Below are 11,920 nucleotides of genomic sequence, written 5' to 3'. Positions count from 1 at the left end.
TTCATATGCAACATTATACACAGTATGATACAGTCTACAGGCGTGGTTAGAGGTGTGACAGGGGCGTGTCTTAAAGTGTCCCTATGGTGTAACCACTTCCCTGTCTCTGTCCTCCTTTCTCTGTCTCTATTTCCTCTTTCTTTGTCCCTCCTCTTGTGTCTCTGTCTTTGTCCCCCCCCCTCGCATTTCTGTCCCCCCACTCTCTGTCTCTGTTCTTCCTTATCTGTCTCTGCCCCCCCCCCCCCTTATGCTTCTCTGCTGCCCCCCTTTCTGTGTCTCGATTCATCCCCCTCCCCCTTTTGTGTCTCTTCCCCCTCCTCCTCTGTGTCCCCCTCCTTCTGTGCCTCGGTTTCCCCTCTGCATTTCTGTCCCCCTTCTGTGTCTCCTCCCCCTCCTCCTCTGTGTGTCCCCCTTCTGTGTCGCTGTCTCCCACCGCCCTCTTAGTTTCTGTCCCCATCTCTGTCTCTGCCCCCCCCCCCCCTATACGTCTTTGTCCTCGCTTCTGTCGCTTCTGTGACTTTTTTTCTTCTCTCTCTTTTCTCTACTTTTCTTTCCCATTTGGTCAGTGAAGTTTAGATCTGCATGAATGAGATGACGAGTAGTTTTCAGAGCCTTGAAGCCCTCCCACACACAATCCCCCTCTGTGCCTGTTCCTGTACCTCGCCCGCACCGTGAATGGTAAGTGGCGGTTTGCGCAGGAAAGTGGCAGCGGTAAAGACGCCTGTACTACTGAGTAAAGAGGTGGCGCTTTACAATGAGGCTGACATCAGCGATAAACAGGGACCAGCCTAACAAAACAATTCATTGTTTTCATATTGCGCAGTTGTGGAGTGAAGTACAGAGAGTCTTTGTCACAAGGCCAATTCCTGAGAGATTTCATGCTGGAATTGTTCAGGAATTGGTCTGTGGCGTATGGCCAGCTGACAGACCTCTCTCCGATCAGAAAGAAATCTGTCTCTGGGTCGATCTGCCTATACATCTTCTGATGTATGGGCACCTTAACTGGTACGTCAGTCAGGGATCTTACAGGGTGTCCCAGTACATGTTGGCATTTATGGTTCCCTTAATGAACTGTGGATCCCCAATGCCAGCAGCACTCATGCAGCCCCAGGCCATGACACTTCCACCACCATGCTTCACTGTAGGCAAGACACATTGGTCTTTGTGCTCCTCACCTGGTTACCGCCCCACATGCTTGACACCATCTCAACCAACTGGTGGCTTCATGAGCCTTTGACCATCTGTTGTCTGTTCTTTAGAGGCAGTTTTCAAATGACCGTTGTACATGCAAGCTGTTTGGCTCACAGTTGAACATTGTGTTCTGCTCTATGGAGAGGGAAGGGGGAAAGGCACAAGTGACTTCCTGTAAAGTTACCAGAGGTAAAAATAGGTACTGTGAAAACATACACCTCAGTGTGTCACCTCAGTCTGTCACATGACCCAGAGATCTGTGCATATATAGAGCCACCAGCAGAGTTGGCGTTTCCTCCTCCTGTGGTCAGCTCTGTGTTCTCAAGAATAGATGGACTGGTGCCCTCTACAAGCTCCTCCTTGATTCCTTCCTCTTAGTGATGGAGTGAGGGGAGGAGTTTGGACGCCAATCCTAGGTTTTTAGAGCGTTATCAAAAATAATATTTTTGTATACATTCCACGGCCGCACCTGACTAGTTACAGTGAAATTCCACCTTTTGGGAAAATAAAACAGTTCAACTTTACCTATTGTATTAAACGCACGCATTATTTGAATTTGTTTGAATTCACACAACCTCTGTTTGTGACTGGGAGTGTCTAAGAGCTTCCTGCCAGTCACTCAGTTTATGCAGGTGTGGAAAACAAGCCACATTTCTTCCAGTCCTAGGCAGCTTATTACTGCTGCAGGAAGTGGAATCTGAACTGAGCTGAGTTTTTTGTTGTTGTTGTTGTTGTTGTTTTTATTTTATTTTTTTTAAACACCAGCCTAATATTGTGTTGATCCCCTTGAGCCCACAAAACAGCTCTGATCCATTGAGGCCTCCACAAGCTCTGTGAAGGCCGGCACCAAGACATTACTAGCAGATCCTTTCCATGGAGAATGATGGGGTTGAGTGACAGTATGGATCGATGCCCCCATGGGATTGCTGCAATTTTCATTTAAAGTGACTCTGTAACAAAAATTACAACGTTTTTTCTACCATCCTACAAGTTCCTAAACCTATTCTAATCTATTCTGGCTCACTGCAGCACTTTGTACCATCACGGTCTCTGTAATAAATCAATGTATCTTTCCCTTGTCAGACTTGTCTGTGTCTGGAAGGCTGCCAACTCTTCCGTGCTGGTCTGTTCCTCTATGCACACTCCAGTGTGTGTTATATTTACATAAGCCAGCAGCGTCTCTGCTATCTTATCAGTGATAGAAGAGAGCTGGATAAAAATCCTCCTCTGTTAGGCTGTAAAAGTAGCTGGTCTGTCACATACTGAGGACTATGAGGGTATGGACTGAAAGTTTCTTCCTGTTTTTTTTTCCCTGTTGACAGCCAGGGCCTCAGGAGCTGTTGCCAGATTATCCTGTTGCTAACTCTGTGATATCTGCCTCTTCAGGAGGATTGGCATAGGCAGGCAATTGGCCCAATCAGAAGTGACTGAGGTTTTGTGTGTATATACTGTATATATCAATATCCTTTTTAATCTGTGCTGGCACCTGGCAGTCTATTACTGTCATACCTTCTTCCCTTGTTAACAGTCATAGGCAAGAGTTATTGAGGTTTAAAGGGGAACTTCAGCCTAAACAAACATACTGTCATTAAGTTACATTAGTTATGTTAATTAAAATAGATAGGTAATATAATCTCTTACACACCCTGTTTTAAAAGAACAGGCAGATGTTTGTGATTTCATGGGGGCAGCCATCTTTTTCATGGGGGCAGCCCGTCAGGAGGTGACAGGGATCATGAGACACAGTTCCAACTGTCCTGTGTGCTGATCACCCCTCCCAGCTGCACGCGCTAGGCTTCAAATGTCACATTAAAAAAAAAAAATTGCACCAAAACAACAGAAGGAGAATAACATCAGAAATCCCATCATGCTTTGCACAGCATTAGGGGAAAAATTATTTCTTCTGTGCAGCTAAAAAATGATGCTTTGGTAAGAAAAACAAAGTTCTGATGCTGTGAAACTGTTATAGAAACACCAAGCCTTTTCAGTGCTGCTGAGTAGATTTTTAGTTTGGAGGCTCACTTTAAAGGGAACCCGAGGTGAGAGGGATATGGAGGCTGACATATTTATTATCTTTTCAACAATGCATATTACCTAGCTGTCCTGCTGATCCCCTGCCTCTAATACTTGTAGCCATAGCCCCTGAACAAGCATGCAGCAGATCAGGTGCTCTCTTACTGAAGTCTGACTGGATTAGCTGCATGCTTGTTTCAGGTGTGTGATTCAGACACTACTGACCACAACTGCCAGGCAACTGTTATAGTTTAAAAGGACATAAATATGGCAGCCTCCATAAGTCTCCCACTTGGGGTTCCTTTTTATAGTGGGCGGGCTAATTGTGTAACTGGTACATCATGGTTAGCTGGAGCCCAGTGACTGAGCTGCCTTTGTAACTTTTACTGTAAGTAGTTATGAAATGGTTCTGATTACTTTTAATAAAGATTTTAAAACACCTTTTCAATCCCCCCCTTCCTCCAATAAAAGGTGCATATGGATTTTAAACTGTCAGTTAAGTTGTGACGTGCATTTTAATTTCAATTAATTGCATGCAATTCCATTTGTAGGCCAAGGAAACATGATCGGGCTACCTCTATTGCACCCAGGTCCAGTCCTGTTGTTGGTGCTTTTTGTAGTGTGTGTGTGTGTGTGTGGGGGGGGGGGGGGGGGGGGGTGACACACACACACTGACCGTGTGGCCCGCCACTGTACACAGCAAGCTGCAGAGCCCAGCCTGCTTATACACATCTGTGAACCGCGAGCACCCAGTGTGCTGTCTCCTGGTCATCAGCTGTCCTTCCTTGTGATCACTTATGTTTGGTAATAACCCAGGCCCAGATTTACCTCACAGGAGCCTATAGGCACAGAGATCCTGGCACCCAAGACTCCGCCCTCCATGAACCTACAAATCCCTGACGAACCGCACGGCAAGTGTGCTGGCTGTCACTTCTCCCTTACTTCCCTTGCCCATCATAGGTAGCTACAGGTGTCCCTTACGATTGGGTAGCCAGCAGGGACGGATCTAGACCAAGTTGCCCCAAGTTGCGCCTGGGGCAAGGTCAGGTTTTGGCGCCTAAACTGCCATTCCCCATCCACATTTTGCCGCCTTTTTAAGAATTTAACAAACTGCGCCTGGGGCAAGAGACCCGCTTGCTCCCCCCTAGATCCGTCCCTGGTAGCCAGAGCTATCCTTGGTATTATGAAGCTAGAGGTGACCCCAAGTATTAGGTAGCTAGAGATTATTGTTATTATTATTTAGTATTTATATAGCGCTGACATCTTCCGCATCGCTGTACAGAGTATATTGTCTTGTTGCTATCTGTCCCTCAGAGGAGCTCACAATCTAGTCCCTACCATAGCCCTATGTCTATATATGTATCGTGTAGTGTATGTATCATAGTATAGAGCCAATTTTTTTTTTTAGGGGGGAGCCAATTAACCTACCGTATGATTTTGGGATGTGGGAGAAAACCGGAGTGCCTGGAGGAAACCCACGCAGATACGGGGAGAACATACAAACTCCTTGCAGATGTTGTTGACCTGGCTGGGATTCGACCCGGGGACCCAGGGCTGCAAAGCGAGATCGCTAACCACTATGCCACCGTGCTGCCCAGAGATGACTGACTGAAGGGAGATCTGGTCACGGGAATACCCAGGTGAGTAACCTGACAATTACACTCGCTTGGGACTCTGCATAGAGGGATGGAGGCACATGGGGAGGGGACTGAGCCGCATTTCCAGCACCAGGCGGCTGTAGGCACATGCCTACAGTACCTTATCCTCACAAGTTTGCCTCAGGCAGCAAAGAGTCTAGAACTGGCCCTGGTTGCAGGATTTGTTTACACTTAATCAGTTGGTATGCGTTAGTGCGTGTTGGTACGCATTTTTTCCATAGCAGTGCATTGGGAAGAGGATTTCAGTTAAAACGCGTTAAGTGTGAAAAGTGCCATAGGAAAACATGGGCATTACTTTGAAAATCAGTTTTCTTTCCGTTTTAACTGAGAGCAACTGATTAAGTGTAAAAGGGCCCTTGGGAGTCGAGTGGAAATGACCAAGTGAAGAGGGGGATCTCGGCCCCGGCTGGCATTCCTGCTGAGTGACAGATGACAAACTCTCAGATACTGACAAGTGGCATTTCTGAGCATTTGTTTTATAGAAAATGTATTTCTGCTGCAACAATACTGGAGTCGCTTGAAGAGGCCCTGTAGTGACCTATAGCAGAATGTAGTAAATTATTCAGGATACCCATTTTTATGGTAATTATTCTGGTTTCAGCATCAGGAACACTTCCTATAGTTATATATAGCTGTATGTAGCCCCACCCTCCCAGTGATGTCACAGCCTAGGCTGGTTAGCTATGAGGAATACTCCACCCCAGAGCACTCTGGGAGACCAGGTATATTTTGTACTGGCTTTGGAACGCTCAGTAAATAAACATTCCACAGGGTTGCACCTGGCAGGACTAAAGATGTCACCTCCTATGATAAAAATCAGGGTAAGGAAAGATTTTACAATGGGCCAAAAATGTATTTAAAAAAAGCTATTTTATTCATTGCGTTATTTAATGTAAGATTTTTTTGCTGTTGCTGGAATAATGGTATGACCCAAAGCATGCGTTTATCATCATTATCACCGTACATTTGCATCAAGCTACCAAGACAACAGAGAGAGGAGCAGAGATTTGTGGAACATGGCCAACTTTATTTCCTTAAAAAAATAAACAATTTGTTTTTTTCTATTCATGTGAACAGCAATTTTTGTTTTCTCATACAAAAGAAAAAAGATAAATACAACAAAAGCTGACATAGAAATCTCGGCAGCATGTACAAATTATAATAAACGCTTTGATAACAGTTCTCATCCTCTTCTAAAAATAAGTCAAAAACCATCTGTGTACAAATCTCAAGACAGTCGTTTTTTTCCTCAGCAGCAAAAAACAAATAAAGAAAAGAAAAATCTGAGTCATTGTCCAAAGTGGTTCTTCTGTACATTAGCAGCATCAAACACACACTGGAACCCAGCTTACTAAGTGCCCAACAACGTAGGACACAAGAATAGGTCCAACTCAACCACGTAGGCTTTCTACAATAGCATATACAGTCTTTCTATGTACATATAAATACGTTTTAATACATTGTCCAAGGTCATTCCGTTCATTGAACTGTTCCTTGTACAGTCTTGACAAACACAGAGAATGTGACTTGTCTCTCTCTGCTAAACTCCTTAGACTTCTCATTGGCTTTTGACTGCAGGCTGGCGATGGAGCTGTCCATCTCTGTGGTGCTGAACTGAACTCCAGGACTTGTTTGGTTACGTAGCCGTGAGAGGGTGACTGACTCCAGGAGATGTACAGCGTAGATCAGGAAAGTTACATTGTCCATTACCTCAAGTGCCCAATCAAGTGCAGGGGCCCTCAAGGGCCCAACTAAACCCCAAAGCTCAACAAGGCAAATTCTCCAATCAGACATGTTGATTAGTAAATGATCTGTGTTAGGTTTAGAACCAAACTTTTCTGATTCAGAATCTATCATAGGGACTTGGGGCCATGATATCTCTCTGGTTTCCTGTGAGAAGATGGTGGTTTCTCTGCACATGACTGGATGTTTGAAGTGAACCCAGCGTAACGTTCTGCTCTCCATCGGACATCTCCTATAGAAAGTCATCTTCAAAAGGCGCTTGTTGTTGTTAAGCACCTGATTCAAAGATTCCCTAAGCTGTCCTCAAGTCTCCCCAATGGTATATGTCTTGTGGATCTCCACACAGCAACATGGAGAAAATCGGCTACCCAAGTGACAGGAATAGGAAGGCAGATGTGCTTCTCAGGGGCTAAAACCAAAAGGTAAATTTCCCCTATAAAAAGTGTCAGAAACATGTCATCCTCTTTATTCCTCTCACTTCAGGTTCTCATTCATCATCATTGAGAAACACATTTGTGTTCTGGAGGAAAAATCCACACCATACATTGTTCTTGGGATCTGAGGTTAGCCTGGAGACTCTATGGCCTAGATCATTGTTCCCCAAACTTGTCTTCAGGCTTCACCAATGGTGTTTGTTTTGTAGATGTTCACACACATTAGTGAGACATTAATTACCTCACTCGTACATGACGGAACCTGTTAAATAGAGATCATTGAGATGCTAAATTTTCTGACTTGATGCAAACTGTGTTGGAATTTCTTGAGCGTGGAACCATCACTCCAAGCTAAATTGACAGCAACTGCACTGGACTGGTCCCATTTCTAGCTGCATATGTATTGAAACTAAATTTGCATCAAGTTGGAGAAATTTGCAAATCATTGATCAGATCTGCTGCTAAACATGCACTCGAGGTGGGACTTGAGGACAAGTTTGAGAAACAATGACCTGGGTGAATTCAGGATCTGTCCACATTAGTGGTTCTAAACTAAGCTCCAGAACTTAGTTGGCCATGTAGACATTGTAACAACAACTGAAACAGTGCATATTGGTGCAGGGCACCTAGATGACACTTAAACACTGGAATTTACAGTTATGTAGACACCACTTGGTAACTATAACAGAATACTGAGCCATGCAGGTGACAGCCGAGCTACAAATCAGGCTAGACCATCCCAAACAAAACTGGGACTAGCCGATAGACCAATTGGAGGCATCTTCTCCAAGGTGAAAGGTGAGCTCAGAACAAATTAAGACTTTGCTAGCTTCACATACTGGGATAGGATAAACCCATGGAGAAAAAGCCAAGGCCCTTCAGCTTCTCCTCAGTCCTGGCCTTCTGCTTCAGATGCACTTTACCGTGTCTTTTCTTCTCATCACTCCTGGCAAACCTCCGGCCACAGAGGTCACAGGAGAAAGGTTTTTCCCCAGTGTGGGTCCTGATATGGGTTGTGAGGTGGTCGCTGCGGCTGAAGTTCCTCAAGCAGATTCGGCACTGGAAAGGCTTGTGCCCAGTATGGATCCTCAAGTGCCTGTTGAGCTCATCTGAGCGGGCAAAGCTGCGGATGCAGTTCTCTACCGGACAGGCAAAGGCCTTCTCATTGGGCTTAGGGCGGAAGCACTTAGCTGGAAACTTGTTCCGACGGTACTTCCTTCTTGGCTCTGTTAGTGAGTTGCCAGAGTTGGCAGGGGGGGTGGAGTCTGCTGTTGGGGAAAGACCCAGAAAGTCAGTGGAGATGAGTGGTGGAGATTGGTGGCAGATAAGCTCCTCCTGGCTCATTAGTCCTGTCATTTGCCCACCCAGTTGGTACTTGACATCAGGTAGAAGCTGAGGCTTTAAGTCAATTTTGGTCTCTGCAAAATCACAAGGGGAGGTCTGAAAACTGTCTGACTGACAGGAAAAGTCCATAGTGGTGAACACAGCCGAGTCCTCCATCATGTTGTTGATTTGGGGCTGGCAACAGGATGAAATCATGCTCTCCACCTTGGACTCCAGAGGATGAAACATATGCGGGGAGTTTTCAGATGGTAAATATCCTTCTGAAGGGAAAGAAACTTGGCCAAAGTTCTGAGTTGCCTGGGGTTCCCACTGGCAGTGAAAGGACTCCAAGGAGGGTGAGACAGGAGACAAGTCCATCTCATGCTTGCTTGGCACAGGTTTAGACTCAAAAAAATATTGTGTGTTGCAGGGGTTGGCCAGGTTGGGAGAGCTTGGCACCTGGTGGAGGTCCTCTGTGCTGCTGAAGGCAGAATACAGCTGACTAGGGTACCCTTGCTGGACAGAAATATTGAGACTGGGCTGGGAATAAAGGTCCAGGTGGTTCTGAAGAGCCTCAGGAACGGAATAGAGAGCCTCTTGCCGATGAACCCTCTGTGGTGGAGAGAAAGGCGAGAGACCCAGGATGCCAGACATCAGATTAAAGAGGGCCTCCTGGTCATGAGGGTGCTCGGATTCTGTCTCAATGAAGAAGCTCCCAGAGTAGTTGAGAGGGAGGGGTGGAGAAGGCTGGCTGCTGAGGAAGAAGTAGTCGGGATTATCCTCATTGGACGAGTTCTCAAACATTCCTGAAGGATAAACAGAAAAAGAAAATCTTTGAGTGAATATAATGCTTTGCATCTGCCTACACCATACAGACTTGTGACATTTAGCAACTCCAGTATTAGTCATCACAGTGCATAAACCACCTCCAAATGAAGCTACATGCAGATACCTCCTCATCCCTAAAATAAGGAGTTAAATGGTCTTAATGCAGTGATCCTGAAATCTGCCCAAATATCACACTATCAAAGCTGCACTCTGACTGCACATAGAGTTGTAACTCATTCACCTCTGTTCTTCGTTCTCACCCCCTCCCCTTCTCTATAAGCAGCTAGGTCAGCTTCAACATATGTTGATTAATAAATAAATTATTATTATGCATTCATAAACACTTAAATCTGCAGCACATTACAGAGTACATAGTCATGTCACTGACTGTCCTCAGAGGAGCTCACACTCTAATCCTACCATAGTCATAGTCTAATGTCCTACCATATTATTATTATTATGTATTTATATAGCACTGACATCTTCTGCAGCAGTTACAGAGTACACAGTCATGTCACTGACTGTCCTCCTCAGAGGAGCTCACACTCTAATCCTACCATAGTTATAGTCTAGTGTCCTACCATATTATTATTATGTATTTATATAGCACTGACATATTCTGCAGCACATTACAGAGTACAGAGTCATGTCACTGACTGTCCTCAGAGGAGCTCACACTCTAATCCTACCATAGTCATAGTCTAATGTCCTACCATATTATTATTATGCATTTATATAGCACTGACATCTTCTGCAGCACATTACAGAGTACATAGCCATGTCACTGACTGTCCTCAGAGGAGCTCACACTCTAATCCTACCATAGTCATAGTCTAATGTCCTACCATATTATTATTATGTATTTATATAGCACTGACATATTCTGCAGCACATTACAGAGTACAGAGTCATGTCACTGACTGTCCTCAGAGGAGCTCACACTCTAATCCTACCATAGTCATAGTCTAATGTCCTACCATATTATTATTATGCATTTATATAGCACTGACATCTTCTGCAGCACATTACAGAGTACATAGCCATGTCACTGACTGTCCTCAGAGGAGCTCACACTCTAATCCTACCATAGTCATAGTCTAATGTCCTACCATATTATTATTATGCATTTATATAGCACTGACATCTTCTGCAGCACATTACAGAGTACATAGTCATGTCACTGACTGTCCTCAGAGGAGCTCACACTCTAATCCTACCATATTATTATGTATTTATATAGCACTGACGTCTTCTGCAGCACATTACAGAGTACACAGTCATGTCACTGACTGTCCTCAGAGGAGCTCACAATCTAATCCTACCACAGTCATAGTCTAATGTCCTACCATATTATTATTATGTATTTATATAGCACTGACATCTTCTGCAGCACATTTTACAGAGTACATAGTCATGTCACTGACTGTCCTCAGAGGAGCTCACAATCTAATCCTACCATAGTCATAGTCTAATGTCCTACCATATTATTATTATGCATTTATATAGCACTGACATCTTCTGCAGCACATTACAGAGTACATAGTCATGTCACTGACTGTCCTAAGAGGAGCTCACACTCTAATCCTGTCATAGTCTAATGTCCTACCATATTATTATTATGTATTTACACATATAAAATGCCCTCTAAACATTCCCCAATGCTTTTATTTAGCTCAAATGTTTGCTAAGCTTTCTTCGAATAAGATGTATCTGTTTCATAAGACTTAAACTACTAACCAGTTATTAAGATCTGCAGAAGTGCAGCTAGTACCCCCTTCCCCCCTCAGATCTACCCCATTGAGGGTCCAGACAACACGCTGAGGACCTGTACTCTACATCTCTCTCTCTTGAGTTAATTCACTGCGCACGTTGCAGAGAACATCGCACAGAACGGCCAATGGAGGAAATATACATAGAGATATTTTTAGATTCCCTGTTCTCTGCGCTGAGATAAAAATACAACCATCTCTATATCAAGCCACGTTCCTGCAGCTGCTTACCTTCACTGATGAGAGCTGCTGATGCTGCGGTGTCCTCCTGGGGCTCAGAGGCTACAGGCTGCTCCCCTGGTGACCCCAGAGGCTGGAAGCCCTCCACCTTCACTTGGATGTCCTGCTGGAATTTGGGGTAAAGAGAGTCCTGGCAGGAAAGGTCCATGATCTTCAACTGCATGAGCCAGCAGGGCTGGACGGTGGAGGTGAAGGTATCTCACAAGGCTTGATGGACAGGAGGTGAAGGTATCTCACAAGAAAAGGTGAAGGTATCTTGATGGATAAGGTGAAGAATATCTCCCTAGGCTTGGTGGCCAGGAGGTGAAGATATCTCACTAGTCTTGGTGGCCAGAAGGTAAGAGTATCCCCAGGCTTGATGGATAAGGTATCTCACACAGGGGATGTTGTTGCTGGTGGTGGTGATGCTGCTGGTGGTGGTCGGGCATGCAGCAGGCAGCCCCCTGCTCTGTGTCTCTCTGCTATGGGAATAACCATGCTCCAGCTCTGCAGCCCCTTTATATACTGAGCGAGGGGCTGCCTCTGATCTTCCGCTGCTGGGGAGCTCTCCATTTCAGGAGTCTCCAGTGATGCGACGTGACGTAAATGCCCATATATGGAGACAGGATGTAGCTGGGGACTCCCAAAAAGGAGATCTCTCTTATTGTGACGCCTCGCGGGGCTGCTGCTTGTTTTCCCGGCTGCAGGAAGGCTGGAGAAGCGGCGGCTGTGCTCGGGAGAG

At 45.2% G+C, this 11,920-nt stretch overlaps 1 protein-coding gene across 1 annotated transcript; it reads right to left on the bottom strand.

Moving 5' to 3' along the window:
• Positions 1–6,116: 6,116 nt before the first annotated feature.
• EGR4 (early growth response 4) lies at positions 6,117–11,644 on the bottom strand. Its single transcript, XM_068266293.1, has 2 exons — positions 11,191–11,644; positions 6,117–9,168 (listed from the first exon to the last, which is right to left on the bottom strand). Exons 1-2 carry the CDS (start codon positions 11,360–11,362, stop codon positions 7,871–7,873), a joined length of 1,470 nt encoding a protein of 489 aa, XP_068122394.1. The 5' UTR covers positions 11,363–11,644; the 3' UTR covers positions 6,117–7,870.
• Between the last annotated feature and the right edge of the window lie 276 nt (positions 11,645–11,920).

The sequence above is a fragment of the Hyperolius riggenbachi genome, chromosome 1 (assembly GCF_040937935.1).
Source record: "Hyperolius riggenbachi isolate aHypRig1 chromosome 1, aHypRig1.pri, whole genome shotgun sequence".
Lineage (NCBI taxonomy): Eukaryota > Metazoa > Chordata > Amphibia > Anura > Hyperoliidae > Hyperolius > Hyperolius riggenbachi.
Note: the sequence above shows the minus strand (reverse complement) of the source record. Positions and strands in the feature narration are given on the sequence as shown.